Below are 16,186 nucleotides of genomic sequence, written 5' to 3'. Positions count from 1 at the left end.
TTCCCATTTCCAGGGCTACATTAAAATCGGCCCCCTGCTGCTCAAATGTCCCAAGGGAGCATGTTGCTGTGGAGAATGCCCCCTTTTCTACCCCTACTGCAGTTAAATAGAAAAGCCATGTAAAATGCCTAGCACAGCACCGTAAACCGGATCAGCCGCTACTGGCATCATAGCTCATCACAGCCATCCGCATCCCTGGCTTCATGCCTTTAGGGAGCTCAGGGGGCAGCTGACAAGTAGAAGGAAAAGGCCAGACTGCGAGCTTCAGGCCTGGGTTTCAGTCGCAACCTGGTCTCCAACACATCGCGAGGCCTCAGGCAAGTCCTGTCCCTTCTCTGGCCCAGATCGGAAACCTGTGGGTGCGGCAGAATTTCTCAGGGAGTGTGTCCAACATGTTGATTCCTGGGCTCCGCCCCAGACCCGGGACCACAGAATATGCACGTTAACAGTCTCCCTGAGGGGTTCTGAAGCACAGCTAGGTTGGGGACCCAGTGGGCTTTAGAGCTCATGATTTTATAAATGTGTTTATAATTAAATGAACATATAGGGAAATGCTTGGAACATAGTCTGGCAGATAGACCCACGTCAACAAAAAGTAAGTTTGAGAAAATATATTTACATAAGTAATTATATGTAGTGATCATACACCATCCTTGAACACGCACACACTTTTATAGTTTTCCTAGCAGCTTCACATCCGTCAGAGAAAGAAGTAGAGCAGGGATTGTGATGCTATTTTAAAGACTAGAAAACTGAGGCAGAGAAAGGTCAAGGGGCCTGGCCAGAATCTCACAGAACACAGGTCTTTGGCTCCCAGCCAGAGTCCTTGGGCCAGCTTCGTTAGATGTGCCACCTCGGGGCCTTGTCACGTTTTGCCTCCCAGCCCACAGTGGGCATTGTGTACACAGCAAACACAGTCCTTCCACTCCAGGTGCACTGACTTTTCCAGTCACTTGGGGTTCACCGACAATGGGACAACCTCAGCCGGTTAATTTCCTTCCAGCTGAAATGCCCTTCTCACTGGGTAGGGCAGGGGGTTCCCAAAGCCCTAATGCTCCATGCTACCGTTTGATCTGGAATGGTGTTTCTGTTCCAGCCAACCTGAGTCCAGATCCCACCTGAGCAGATCACTACCTTGTATATGCTAAGCCTCAGTTTCCTCCTCTGCGAAGGGGTCTCCTAATTCCTATCCTTCAGGGTGATTGTGAGGATAAGGTCTTTTGTGCGAAGTACCCAGCATCTCGCCTGGCACACACGCTTCTGCAATGCTGGAGCACCACTAACTTGCAGGCTAAAGTGTGAGCTCCTGGGAGGCAGGAACCCACACAGCGGTCATCAGGGCACCCACACCTACCACGTGTCGTATGCTTGATTAATATGCACCCGAATGGGTGAGAAGTGAGATATCGTCTCGAACTTCTTCCTGATCCCAGCTCATCATTGTCTTTCATGACCCATTTCCCAGCATGGGGGCTGGATGCACAGAGCAGAGATGCTCGGGGCCAGAGGGATGGGTCACGGGTCCTGGGAAGACACTGATGAAGGCCACTGGGGAGGGCCGTGTTCTGGGAGACCTGAGTGCAATCCTGTTGACACAGAGCATAAATAATGCACTAGCACATTCTCTGCTCGCCATCCTGTCATGCTAAGAATAGCACCAGCTACCCTTTCGGGGATTTCTCAGGGAAGAGAGGAGGACACCAAGATGGGGACAAGCAGGAAAAGGCATCGCTAGACTGTGGCCCATCAGACGCCCTTTCTTCAAGCCCACCTTTCCAAACCCATCAAACTGAGGACCCTGGAGGTCTGAGCTGAAAGGGCTCCTGGGGGCACCTGGTCAGGAGAGGCCTGAGGATACGGGGCCCCACCCACTCTCACCCACTGGGGCTGTTTCTTTTCCTCCTCCCTTCTGCTGCCCATCCCAATAAAGCCCATGTCCCTAGCCCATACCCCACGATCCCCACCCCCAGTCATGTGATGAACAGAGTGGGCGGTTCTCCTCTTAATGTGTTTTCATCTGTAAGACTTCAGAGAGAGAAGAAGATTCTATAGCTTTTAATTTAAAAATTATTTTTAAGTTGAAAAATGACTGACTTAGCGCTTCTCATACTTTAATGTACGTAGTAGTCACTCAGGGTTGTTGTTAAATTGCAGATTCTGATTCAGGAGGTCTGGGGTGCGGCCTCAGAGTCTGCATTTCTAAGAAGCTTCTGGGTGACGCTGATATCGCATACATGATTGCCATACCATGAGTACAGAAAAACTAGAGTATTTCCCTATAAACTAGACGGAGAAACCGAGGCCCAGAAAGGAAAATGGATGTGCCCGAAAGCATACAGCAGAGCTAGGCTCAGAACACAGGCCTCCTGAATCCTCCTGGGGCTTGGTCCTAGAGGGCCTCTGGGGTTGAATGGAGGTGGCTGGAGTGGGACAGGGGACAGACAGCAGTTTCAGGCAGCAGGAGTCGGTCCGGGGGGCGGGCCTTCATTCAGTCAAAAGCTGAACCTCCTGGGGTCTACAGGCTCCCACAAGGCATAAGAGGAAATAAGAATCCACTGGAACAGAGGCGCTCAGCTGAAGTGACTGCAGCCCCTTGCTCAAAATCATGCCCTCATCAGTTTGCATTTGAGGCCCAAGGGGCTGGTACCCTCCTGGAAGGCAGGATGAAACAGGGGGCTATTAAAATGCAAACAAGATCCAGATAGAGGAAGATGAGGTCTGAGCACTCTGCATTCAGTCATACTGAGAAGTGGCTGGGGGAGTGCACGGCGGGGGGGGGGGGCGGGGGGGCCCACTGCACTATCAGGATGGGCATCGGAAGGAAAGCAGAAAAGAAAGGAGGCAAGATCAGCCTCTAAGACCGACACTAGGAACAGCTCCTCCTTCCTAGGCTTGGCCTCAAACCCCTTTGCAGGCTCCAGGCCCTGCATGACTAGCCCCACTGCCCCTCCACGCCAGGCTGCAGCTCCCCTCATGGTGTTTGCCCTCCCTACACGCCAGCCACGCTGGCCTTCCTTCAAGTGCTCAGACAGGAAGCAAGCACTTCGCACCTCAGGGCCTTTGCACTGGCTGCTGCTTTTGCCTAGAACCCTTTCCTCCCATACCCCTCAGTTGTCCCTTTCTGGCCATACTTCTCCTCCTTCAGGTATGTTTACAGGTCTCAGGGAGGATGTGCCTATCCTGGGACGTCACATTCCTCTACCACAGCACCCTCTACCTCTCGTCCAAACTCTCATGAGATTTGTAATTCCATCGTCATTTGTTTTAGTGTCAGTCTGCCCTGCCCCATGGTAAGGAGGTACCGCAGGGCAGGGACCTTGGCTATCATTTCTCTGCTATGTTCCTGCCCCCGTGCCTAAGCCATAGCTGGGCTCAATAAACATTTCTTGACCAAATGAGGGAATAAATGAATAAAACCAGCGCTGACATCCACCTCCATGTTTCCCAGTGACCTCGCTCACCCTGGAGAAGTTGTAAAGGACCAGGACTTGCAAGATTATGTGGGTCTATTCCTCTGCTCTGCTACGCTCCAGCTGAGTGGCCTTCATAGGTCATAATACCTCTCTGAATGGGGAGCGCTGTTTGTCGGGTCTAAATGAGAGGTAGAATCTGGGAAAGGCTCTGAAAGCTAGAAAGAGCTTTAACTGGTAGCTTTACTCATCCATGTTTGAGGCCCAGAGAGGGAAAGGGCCTCATTCAAGGCCACACAGCCAGTGTGTGGTGACACCAGAACCCCCGTGGCACAGCTTAAAGCCAACAGGCCCACCCAGACTGAGTGAGGGCACCATCTGGCTGGAGGCAGGGCAGAGGTGGAGGAGGAGAGGAGAGGAGGTGGCTGGGAGCATCCAGCCTCAGGCCCAGAGCCAGGGTTGGGGTGGGCGGGGCCCCCAGCAGGAGCCCTGAGTGGGGCCTGGCAGCTGGGCATAGGGGAGCCAACTGGCTCAAGCTGGGTGGTGGCAGGCCTGTTCCGCATGCGCGTGACGGTCTATTTTTTAATCAGCACCCTCCCCATCCCCCAACTTCATGTGCCCTCCTAAAGGGTACATATTAGGAATCATGTCCTGGCTGAGACCAGGGGCCACCTTGGAGATTGGTGGGAGGGTCCCCAAGTCCCATATCGTCACGAAACCCACAAGTCCTAAGCAGCCCAGAAGGCAGTACCGGAGACTCAGGGAGCCTGTGTGGGCTTGGGCCTGTCCCTGGACTCTCTGACCTCAGTTTACCCCGTCCGTACAGTGAAGAGAGTCATGCCAGACTCCATGACAGTTTATTACAGCTCAGGCTCTTGGGATCCACTCAAGCTTCACGACACTAATGACGCTCACTTGTCAGGCCCTGGCAGAGCCTCCTTTGCCCACAGCATTCCCAGGGCACACATGATCCTCCCTGACCTACTCCCAGGGGATGAGGGGAGAAGATAAGAGGCTGAGCTGGCTCAAGGGTCAACCTCAGAACCCCAGGCCCCAGACCCAGTGAGGCTCCCCCTTCCAGCACCTGAGGGGCAGAGATGATGAGGATCAAAGGGCAAAGAGGCGTGTTATTAAGCACGTGGCTTGGCCCCTCTGAGCCTCTGGCGCTCCACCTAAGGCAGGAGAGAGCATGTTGTGCAGGAGTTAAGCACATGGGCTTTGAGGCCAGACTGCCTAGGTTTGAACCTGGCCAGTTACCACTGTGTGACCTTGGGAAGCTCACTTAACCTCTCTGTGCCTCAGTTTCCCATCTGTAAAACGTTGATAATAACAGGACTGACTTCATAGAGTTGGTGACATGTAAAGAACTTAAAACACCCTGGCACATAGTAAGTTACCATAAATGTTAACCATTTTTCAAGAACTTTGGCTTTTACCTATCGAACACTCTTCGTCTCCAAAAGATTTTATTCCAGAGGATTACATGCAAGAGTCTCACGTCAGCCCACTCTCCTGTCTCTGAGGCTCATCCAGCCTGCCCCTTCCTGACCCACCCTGCTGACCACCCTTCCTGCCAGCCCAGTGGCTTTCGCGTCTGTCGAGCTCTTTCACACTCACGATCCCCTTATATCCTTCTTAGTCCATTTCATAGTAGCTCAGAACCAAAGTCTGAGCCCCAGAGGAAGCAAATGATTTATCCAAGACCACCAGCTTGTTGGCTAAGGCTGGAGGTTCAAGTATCCATTCCTGAAGCTCGATCCAGGCCCTTTTCCACCATACTGTGCCCATCCTCCCACTATCAAACCTGTTCCTGGCTAAACGTCAAAAAGTAACATATACTGAGATATGAGTCTTCAGCGAGTGTCCCTCTTCTCCAGGGCTTGCTATTTTAACAGAGATCAAAACATTATAATACTATTTAATAGATAATAGTTATTTTTATCATCTCATTTAATTTTCAGTACAAGGTAGGGTCTGTTATTGTTTCTATTTTATAGATGAGGAAACAAAAGCCTAGAGAGGTTATATAACACACTCAAGATCTCCCAGCAAGCTGGGGAGAGAATCCAGGGGTCCAACCACAGGATCTGTGTATTAGACACGCAGGAAACAGCTAGCACAGGAGTAGACCGAATTTTGCGTCACCTGCAGCAGCCCTGGGAGGCTGGACAGAGAAGGGTAGGGTAGGGTAGGGTCAACACAGCACTATACTATACCGCCTCACTGAGTGGAAAAGTTGAAGCTAGGATGATGGAATTTCAGGCAGTGGCCAGTTGGTAAAGATTTCATTTCGGAGAGAGAGGGCTTTTGTGAGCCTCTGGAATTACAGGGCCTGGAGGCTGTCCCCACATTGACTTCTCCTCTGGCCACACTGGGTAGCAATTGAGCCACAGTGTCCAGGGACAGTTCACAAAGGACTCTGAGTTCACACACACACACACACACACACACACACACACACACACACACACACACACACACACACACACACACACACACACACACACACACACACACACACACACACACGCCTGGTAGAGCCCAGCTGCCCCTGTGGCCAGATCACAGGCCTGGGTTCCTTTGGGTGGACAGCCTGAAGCCCTGAGGAATGAAGGTATTTTCATAACCTACAGCCAATGCCCACCCCACTCCCTTCCCCCAGCTCTTAGTTTAGACCTTTCACCAGCCTCTGAAACACCCTTTCTCCCCACCAAATCCCTCCCATTCTTCTAGACCCAAGTTTTGGACATGGCAACTCCACAAAGGCAGCCATGACCACACCTTCAAATAACATTCAGGGTGTTGATCCAATGTCACCTCCAGAGAGAGGCCTTCCCTAACCACCAAGACAAAGAACCCCTCTAAGTGCTCTTCATCTTAGCAATGTGGCTTTTTGCTTTTCATGCTACTTTTATCTATCTGAAACTATCTTGCTGATTTCTTTGCTTCCCTTTTTCTTGGCTATTTCCCCAATTAAAGAGCAATCTTGAGGGCAGGGACCAGTCTATCTTGTTCACTATTGTAACCCCAGTGCCTAAGGATCCACGCACCCCATTGCTAGACAGGGACACTGAGGTCCATAGAGGGCAAGGGATTCACCCAAGGTCATACAGCAAGCAAGTGGCAGAGGTCGGTCTAGCACCTGCAACTCTGCACTATGGCCCAGAGCACTTGGCCTGTCCCCATCCCCACCCCAGTTGACCCTCTGTTGGCCTATCTTGTCCCTGCCTTCACACTACTGTGGGGCCAGAGCCTGCCAGTCCTTGACAACAGCGTCCCTCCACTGCCCCAGGGGCCTTTGGTGCCCCATTCTGGCAGCCCAGCCTGCTTCCCCCTCTGTCCCTCCCTTCCTGGCATCAGCATCTCCGATGAGCTCATGTCTGGAAGCCTGGGAGCTGCCCTGAAGGAAAAGGTGCCTCCCAGGCTGGGCCCCTAGGCCTGGAGGTGTGTTCAGCCTTGTGGGATAGCAGCCCTGGCCGGTGGAGAAAGTGTGATGACCCCTGCCCATCCCAGCGCCCAGGGCTGTGCAGTGGGCTCAGGGAGACACGTGTCATCCAGGGAGATAGAGCACGACTAGCGGTAGAGAGGAGATGGAGAAAAGGTTCCTCCTGTGCTTCTCCCATCTCTCCAGGTGCTCCTCTGCCACACTGGCCCCTCCTGCTCGTCAAGGAGCTGCTCTGTCCCAAGGAAAGGGGGCTCTGCTGCCTTCTCCTCACAGAACCACCCTGAGCAAATCTCTTCCCCTCCCCGGCCTCAGTCTCCCCAACTCTAAAATGGGGAGATTAGATAAAGTGCTGACTGCAGAGGCTAGGGATCAGTTGGGAACCAGGCCCCGAATGCCACAGGATTTTTTTCTTTTTGCTTTATTATTATTTTTTTTACCTTAGAGGAAAGGCAACAGATAACAAGGGAGGGAAGGAGTTAAAAGGCCTTATTTTAATAATGTAAATGCTGATTCCAACCACAGTTTAATTTAGGTACTAGTCTGGGGGTGGGGAGGGGGGTGAGCCGTTTCAAGGCCTGCAAAGTGGCGATGGGGAGCCAAGGTAGCATAGCAGCGAACAGTTTGCTTTTGGGAAGTTCTCTGAATATCAAACCAGAATGATCCTAGTCCGTTCCCCTCGTTGTACAGATAGGAGAGAGAGGAAGAGGAACCAACCCAAGATCCCACAGGGAGACGGAGGCAGGTGTTCCCCCACCTCCCAAGCAAACAAAGTATTTTCACCTCCCTTGAGGTCCCATTCCACCGCCTGAGATAACACAGCAAAGCACTGGGAGGAGGACATCAGTTTGTTTGTGGTGCTGTCCCCCAACACAGGGTGGGGGCCAGGCCCGGGGGTGGTGACAGTCAGGCTGGCATCAGCAAGGCTCCCAGCCCCCTACCCCAGCATACCCTGGTCCCTCTGAGCAGCATCCTATCTCATCCTAATCGTGCAACATGACAGGGCTGGGACAACCTCCGACTGCCACTACAGCCACTACCAGTGCTGCTGTCTCCAATGCAGTTAGCCCCTCAGGGGCCACCCGCCCACCCTCTCACTGGGAGCCAGAGAGGGCAGGAGGCTTGCCCCAAGATCACAGAGCAAGGTGGTTTACTCCAGTGTCACCTGCCACTCAGGGTAGGACGGGGACTGGGGCGCGTGCTGCTTCCCCACTGGCTCTTGTCCCTGTGAACAACCCAGGCATGGAACACGGGAGGTCCTGTCCCCATCCAGAGTTAGCCTATAACTTGGGGTGGAGGTGGGGAGGAGGGAGACCTTTTCTCCCGAGTTCTCAGAAAGGTCCTGTCCGGGCTCTGGATGGAGCCCCCTGATTCCACGGTGTAGTTGTTAGATAGGAGCCCCGCCCTTCACCTCTAGGGCCTCCGCGCTCACCTTGGCAGACTGGGCAAACTGTGAGAATGCGGTGTAGAGTCCTTAGGACAGGTCCCCCTCTCCCCCATAGGCACTCAGGAAAGGCCTCGATTTCCCCAGGTGGGGCTCGCCCCGGTGTTCCCCGCGGTCTGCGGGTTCCGCGTCCTGCGTGCCTCGCCCGCACAGCCGGACCCGGGCGCCCCGCCCGCGGTAAGGGGTGAGGGCCCGGGCCCAGCACACGCCGTTCCCGCTGCCCCACAGGCGCCCATGTTGGTCAACCCCCGGCAGAACCCAACCCGCCACTTCCCGGGGTCAAGCCGTTTCCCCCTTCCCCAGAGCGGGCCGGGGGGCGCAGACCTCCGGCTGTCGCCCACCCGCCAGCCCGCGGCTGCCCCGGCCGCGATCTGCTTGCGGGCTGGGGCTCGAGGGCTGGAGCTCCCACGCAGCCCGGCTTCGGGGCGTGCTGCTGAGCTGCCGCGGAGCTTCGAGATTTCCCCAGGTCCCCGCCTCCACCCCACCGTACAGGTGGGGAAACTGAGGCCCAGAGTGTAGCAGCGACTCAGCCAAGGTCACCCTGCGTGTGGGGACTGGAGCCCAGACGTGCCACCTCCACATGGGCGGCGCCTAGACCGGCACAGGTGGGAAGGGGCGAGGCTCGCTCGGCACCGGCACCCCTGCCCGGCCGGCGCCCCTCACTCACCTCCAGCCTCCGCGCGCGGTCCCCGAGCTCACCGGCGCCACCACCTCCGCGCACCTGGCCACGTCCGTCAGCGCGCCCCGCCCCGATCGAGACCCCCGCCGACCCCCCCCCCCGCCCGCGCCTGGCGCCCCCTCCTAACCTCCGCCACAGCCCACTCCACCGCCTAGCAGGCTGCTCCGGGACCGGGAGCCGGGAGGGCTGGGCGGGCTGGCGAGCCACGCTCCTGCCGCTCGCTCCCCGGGGCCCTAGCGCCGCCCTTCCCCCCGCCCCGCCCAGCCCAGCCCTCGGAGGTGCGACTCCCTCCTCCGCGGGCTAGGCCTCCCATCTCCCCTCGGGTCCCCTCTCTCTGCCTCTTTCCTCTCCCTGGCCTCAGTCTCTGCTGCTTGATTGTCTGTCTCTCTGTTTCCTCCTCAATTTTTGTGTCTCTCGATGGGTCCCTGAATCCTTCTGCTTTCTATTTCACTCAGTTTCTTCATGTCTCTCCCATCTATTTCATGCCCCCCTCTTTTCTCTATCCTTCCCACTAACCCCATTTTAAGTCTGTCTCTGTGAGTCCCCATAACTGACACCACCTCCCATCTCCCCAGCCCGTTTCCTTTCAGACCCAGATGCAGTACCCTCTTAGGCCCATCCTCTCCCTTCTCAGCCCCAGTAACTAGAATAACTGTCTAGGACTTAGGCAGGTAGGACTGCCTAAGTAGGCCTTGGCACATAGAGGTTGAGGAAGGTTGTCACCTCCCAGGCAGTCTGGGGCCATCCACTGTCTTAACTAGTGGGCCAGCAACAACAAGGGCAGTGACGTTCAGAGCCCCCATGGCAAGGGTCATGTGCATCAGAATCTAGTGGGGATGCTGTGAAAAGCCAAGATTTCCACAATCACGTGCCCCCTCCCAGTGGTGGAGGGGCTAGCAATGGGCTTGGAAACTGGGCTGATAAGAAGCACCTTTCACGCCCCCAACAAAGCACGTGGAAAAACGCTGTCCTGGGTTTTCACCGAAGTTTCCCTGGGTTCCAAGTACCCCACCCCTTTAACCAGGATGGTTCCACTTTTGTGTCCTTTATATCAAGGTTCTGTGTTTAGATTTCTGCTAGAGGAAGTTAGAAATGTGCTGATGTAAGCCCACTCACCCAAGGTTCTGTGAAATGCAGAGGTGCAAGTGGCCTCGTTTTGAGACGTCCCCTGTCCCCAGTGGGTGGGCTTAGAGTGCATGGGGTCAGGTGACAGAAGGGACAAACCCTCCCTGGCTGCTGACCCTCTGCTTGGCTTCATGGCTTCAGAGAATCCCTCTGACCCGGTGGCTGCTCCTGTGCTGGGGCTGCCCCAGGTGACAGTGGGGGGGGTGGAGGTGGGCACTGAAGGGGTCCTGGGGATTGACATCAGGCAGGCCTGCTCTGTGAGTACACGTGCTATAGCCCAGCCTGTGAGAAACCAGGAAACAAACTGTGTGGGAGAGAGAGAGAGAGAGAGAGAGAGGGAGGGAGGCTAGGATTACTGTGTGGGTGGGTATGAAAGTGAAGGAGATGGGGGAAAGGAAGGACAGAAAGTGGTTCGGTCTGTATGTGGGTATGTGACAGTGGGTGTGCAGAGTGGATATGCCTGTAGGAGAGAGTGTGTGCATGCAAGAGAGATTGCACAGTGTAGGTGTGTGAGCAAAAGAAAATGGAGAAAGGAACATGCTTTTAACCTGTATCTAAGGGAGGGAATATGTGTGCTTGTATGTTTTCAGGTGGGACTGCTTGCTATGTATGCAAATCTGACACATGTGTCCACATGTGAAAGTTAAGCATGCATGGATGAGGGGGGCATCTGTGGGAGGGTGTGTGCCAATGTCTACCCCATGCACGGGTGTGTTGGTGTCTGAGAGCATGCATGTGTGTGCATGTGTGTGCAGTTGTGAATATATACACATGAGCATTTGCATAAGAACATGGTGTGTAGATATCATTGTGCATACACATGTGTTTGTAGGGAGTGTGAGCGAGTATGTGTGGGTACACGTGTGAGGTCTATGAGAACCTGTGAGCCCTGCTCCTACACCATCACCCCTATTAGAGTCACCGTGGTCGGGGGGTGGGGGGAGGGAGAGTGGGCAGCACCTTGCCTTTCTGTCTGCCCTCTTTTCCACAGGCCTGAGGAGCAGGGGCCTTGTCCTTGGCCCAGGGATCAGCTCTCATCATGGGTGCTGACTCCCCTGCCTCAGCAAGATAGACATGGCCGGGGCAGGGCTCCTCTGACAGCCCAGATTCACACCCCCATCTCCACCCCAAAGGCTTGGAGCAGTGTCCAGTAGAGTTGGAAAGGTCTCCAAATTCTCCAGATAACCTGGACCTCCAGAACAATGGCCTGGAGAGGAGGGAAGGTGGGAATCCCAAAGCCAGGGGCAGAGGAGGGGCTGGATGGGCAGTGGATCCCAGGTCTCCCTGAGTGTCTCCAAGGAGGAAGGGGTATGGCTTGTCCACCATCCCTCAGAGTCTGAACAACCTTTCCCCAGCCCCAGGTGGGTGGGAGAACACAGCCTGCTGCCTTGTCTCCATGGAGACAAGGCAGCACAGAGGGTGGTTGAAAGCATGGGCCAGACCTCCCAGGGTTCAAACCTCAGCTCCTCCACCCGCTGGCCTGATACTTTGACAAGTCACCTAAACTTGTTATGCCTTAGTTTCCTCATCTGTCAAACAGATAAGAAAATTATGAACTTCAGAGGGCTGTTTAGAGGATGAAAAGAAAGAACCCATGCAAAGCATTTAACACAGGGCCTGGCAGCTGAATTGAGGGGCAGAAACCCTGGGTTCCAGCTATAGCTTTGCCACCAGCTTACTGTGTGACCTTGGACAATTCACTTGCCATCTCTGGACTTAGGAATCTCCACAAGATTATCTATAGAATGATCTCAGTAAGCCCTGCCAGTTATGACCAGCTGCGACTTTGTGGGAAGCACAGCGTGGGTCTCTCCTGGTGAGCTACGGACTAACCAGCGCTGAGGAGGAGCCCTATGGGACACTTTCCTTCCCACGTATCTTCTCTCAAGTTGGCAGCAGCTGACGGCAGGGAACTTGAGCTGCAGGCTGCTGCCCACCTCATCTCCTTGCATCCCCTGACCCTCCAGCCTGCCAAGGACCCCATTCTCTTCTGCTCAGCTTGTACTCAGGCCTGAGCAAAATGTCACTGAAACCCACCCACCCCAAGTGGTGGATACTCAAGGCAGAAGATGCCGTGACCCATAGTTAAAACCGTCAGGGAGCACTCAAGAGAGGCAGGTATAATTGCGGAAGGATGGGTGTAACTGTCTGAAGATACTTATAATCCTTTGGCAGTAATGGGAGGAAGTTTTAAAAGGACGCCCTAATCCGCTAATAACCTGGCAGCCACAGGCCCCTTCCCTCCAGATCTCCGCATAGAGAGAAGGGACTCTGGCCACTCCCTTTCTCAAGGGAGCAGAAAGGCCAGTGTAGGCTCTGACCCAAGACCACCCGGGTTTCTACTCTCTCCCAAGACCCAACTTCCTTTCTGCCTCCACTTCTGAGAAGTCTCCCCTGCCCACTCCATCCTCCTGAGGTTACTCCTACCTCTTCTGTCCCTAGAAATGTTCAGGACAGAACTAGATAACCATCTGGCTAGATGTTAAAGAGAGGAATGAACCAGACTGTGAGCAAGAAGAACAAGACCATAATCTCAGCTCCAGCGCTGACTGTGACCTTGGGCAAGGAATGTGAGTCTCTGAGCCTCAGTTGCCTCACCTGTACAATGGGGAGAATAATAGCTGCCTTGAAAGATCAACAAGAATGAGGTACCATGAAATGGGCCAGCTCTGTGTGAGAAGCCAACAGGAGTCGGTACTGGTAGTTTCTCCATATATGGTCTCTTCCCCTCAAGGGTGTCAGCAGACAACTCTCGCCCGTGTAGATCCAGAGCACAGTGGTAGCCAAGAGCAAAGCCCCACGTTCAAAACATTGTGATTGAATCATGGCTTTGCAGCTTGCTAGCCATGAGTCTTGGACAAGTCACTTATATTCTCTGAGCCTCAGTCTTCTCTTCTGTATAATGGAGATAGTAACAGTGTGTCCCTTATGGGGATTGTTATGTGATTAAATGAAGTGATATGTGCAAAGCTCTTAGCACAATGGACTTGGCACATGAGGGCTAAACAAATAATAGCTCTTGTATTGTTGCCCTGACGATGATCATTGTAGTTGTTATCAACATCCCTTACATGCTTATCTAGATTACCCTGCAACCTCCCGATAGCTCTATGAGGTAGATAGGGCTCATATTTTTATTTTATTTTCACAGATGAAGAAACTGGGAAGGGATTTTGGGGGCCTTGGCTAGTTGCATCAGGTCCAGAATAAGCACCCATGTCTCCTGACCCCCAGCCATGCTCTGTGAGAGGGAAGGGAACATGTCCTGAGGCTTCCAGCTCTAGGGGACCTGGATTTGTGTCGACTCTGGTGTGGAGACCTGTCTCCAAGTTCAAGGCTGCTGGATCCCCCTGGGATCCTCCTCCTACCTACCCCAAATGCATTGAAGGCCCTTCCTTGTTCCTGCCTGGCTCCCTGTGTGACCCAAGCCTGGGGGCCACGGGGATGGGGAATGGTGCCCGTGGGGGGTGGTCAGAGCCTGGAGAGAATTATTTCGGAAAAGGGAGTGGGTGGGAGGCTGGTGAGACGCCAGGCTGGGTGTCGGCGACGCCTGCACAGAAATGAAGTGCTCCTTCAGTTTCCTGACGCACAAGCCCTCCCAGGCCTGTGTCCCCCGCACGCCCTGCGCCCCCGGGATCTGCTGGCAGCGGCTCCCGCCTGAGCGAGCATGGCCCGGCTCATGTCCTCCCCATCTGGACCCACTTCAGCGTTGCCATGGACCCAGCGGTGGAGGTGATTCAGTGTGGGTTTCCCTGTCCCGCCCTGCTCTGCCGACTCTTGCCGCCTGTGGGAAATTGATCTTCCTCCCTTCCTTCCTTCCTCCTGTGCCATGCACACCGAGCTCTCCCCTACACAATGTCACTGAGTCATCCCTGCAGCCCAGGTGACGTGCCTCTGTCGCCTCTAACAGATGGGAAACCAAGGCCTGGATGAGGAATGTGGGCTCGGCTCAGCCACCGACAGGCCGAGTGACCTGGAGCAGTCTCTTCCTTACTCTGGGCCTCAGTTTTCCCACCTGTAAAATTAGGAGGTCGGTTTAGATCAAAGGCTCAGTCTCTACCTCAAAAGCACCATGAGGGCAGGGACCACATCTGTTTCGCCCCGTGCTGAATCCCCAGCACCCGCAAGTAGTTGGCACTTACTATGTTCAGCAAGGTGGTCCTGCCCCATCAGTTGCTCAGACTCTAAGGTCATTTGTTACCACGAATGATCAAAGGGCAGACAAGGGGCTTCCCTGGTGGCGCAGTGGTTGAGAGTCCGCCTGCCGATCCAGGGGACACGGGTTCGTGCCCCGGTCCGGGAGGATCCCACATGCCGCGGAGCGGCTGGGCCCGTGAGCCGTGGCCGCTGAGCCTGCGCGTCCGGAGCCTGTGCTCCGCAACGGGAGAGGCCACAACAGTGAGAGGCCCGCGAACCGCAAAAAAAAAAAGGGCAGACAAGAGTGTGTGAGGGGCTTTTTTTAACCAAGCATGATAACGTGGCTTTCTCTCACTGCCTTCTCACGTGCCCTCTTTGGCAGAGAAAAGAGTGGACTTAGATGTGGTACAGCTGGAATGACACGTATGGCACAGCCTCCCCTGTCTCTCCACAGCTGTTAATCTGGGCAGGCCCGTGGGACTCTGATGGTCTCTTGTGTACCATGGGAAAATATGGTCGGGAGTGCCTGTGTTAAGCACCTGTGGGGTCCCCCATGACTCTGGCAGTCCAGGGGAAAAGGGCCATGAGCTTACCTGGTTTCTGGGCAACCCTGGGCCCAGGGCTGGGGCTGAGGCTGGCTGTCATCACCTGCTGGGCCTTCACCGTGTCCCAGTCCTGGCTGGCTCTCTTGTCATGCTGGGAACCCCCTCGTGCCTCCCTGGAGCAGCTGGGTGACTGGATGCCCCGGGGTCTGGGAAGCTGTGGTGCCCCTTGGGTGGCTCTGCAGGCATTGTCCTCACTCCTTCTGGCCACTTCGTTTTCCTCCAAGCCCGTGAGCTCCGCCTCTCCCTGTAGGCCCTCCTCGCCGCCGCTCTCCTCGGCCTCCAAGGCCAGACACCTGTAGCTCCCGTCAGGAAGCCCAAATGTGCAGGGTGAGGACTTGCCTTCGCTGGGCCCCAGGGGCGGGGTTGGGAGGTGAGGGCCCAGCATGGTGCTGCCTCTCCTCAGGGACACAGAGAAGCTGGCGCCTGCGCTGAGGCCAGGACTGGAGGCTCCCGAGTAAGCCCTGGTCTCTGCTCTTCTCGGGGCCTTCTCACAGAGCTGGAATGGGGTTCAACTGTTAGACTTCCTGGACTGGGTGGGTGATGGCCCCCCAAGCCCTCCTCCTTAACCCGTCTCTCGCCTGTGACGCCTCCCCTTCAAGATGATCTATCTGCAGAGGGAGAAAAGAAACAGTGCATGAGATGGTTCTCTGCGTGTTCCAGGCTGAGCCTCTGACTCCACTTTAGGGGAACCCTGAGAACTGAACTGACTGGTGTTTGGGGGTACAGGTCTCACGTGTCCATAGGAAAGTCCCAAGCTTCAGTCATTCGACATCCCAAATTTTTGCCCCAATTTTTGCCATATCCTTATGCCACTTACACTTTATTTGCTTAATATCTTTCCGTAAATCAACTTTAAATAACTTACTTCTATTACTTTAGACTTATCTTAAGCAATAATTGCAGAGAAACCACGAATATGTTGTGCTAAGTCATTTTCCCCCTTAATACACATTAAATAAATACCTAGTTATTTAAAAATATTTATCTGGGCACCTCCTAGAAAAAATTCTCTCATGTGTCACCAAAGGTACATATGCCACAAGGAATCACAGCAGTGGTGGCGCAGAGGGTGCAAGACTGGGGCCAGGACCCCCTGAGGAGGCTGTGCACCAAGGGACGGGGCGCAGTGATGTGCTTACATGCCCAGGCTTTGAGCTAGAATCCCACCTCTGCCACCTGTGTGGTGGGCAACAAGTCCCATGACCTTTGTGAACTTCAGCTTCCCCATCTGTAAAATGGGAACTGTAATATTTCCATCATAGTGTTGCAATGAGGACTAAGTGAGAAAATGCATGCAGAGGACTTAGGACAGTTTCTGAGACATAACTTAATACATGTTGACTA

The 16,186-nt window shown here is 54.4% G+C and overlaps 1 protein-coding gene across 2 annotated transcripts in view; it reads right to left on the bottom strand.

Annotated features, from left to right (window-relative positions):
- SYNPO (synaptopodin) overlaps positions 1-15,775 on the bottom strand; it is a 37,152-nt gene extending 21,377 nt beyond the window's left edge. Inside the window, exon 1 of one of the 2 annotated variants that reach the window (XM_089909564.1) lies at positions 14,831-15,775. In XM_089909564.1, coding sequence (XP_089765690.1) covers positions 14,831-15,227 — 397 coding nt within the window. In that variant the 5' untranslated portion in view covers positions 15,228-15,775. Of the gene's footprint in view, positions 1-9,102; positions 9,178-14,830 lie in introns of those variants that run through there. The other variant, XM_022590156.2, reaches the window with a different exon arrangement.
- Between the last annotated feature and the right edge of the window lie 411 nt (positions 15,776-16,186).

The sequence above is a fragment of the Delphinapterus leucas genome, chromosome 3, assembly GCF_059928025.1.
Source record: "Delphinapterus leucas isolate spDelLeu-1000000601 "Yukka" chromosome 3, BTC_Dleu_Yukka2, whole genome shotgun sequence".
NCBI classification, from domain to species: Eukaryota; Metazoa; Chordata; class Mammalia; order Artiodactyla; family Monodontidae; genus Delphinapterus; species Delphinapterus leucas.
The sequence above is the reverse complement of the archived record's forward strand: the minus strand, read 5'-3'. Positions and strand labels throughout refer to the sequence as shown.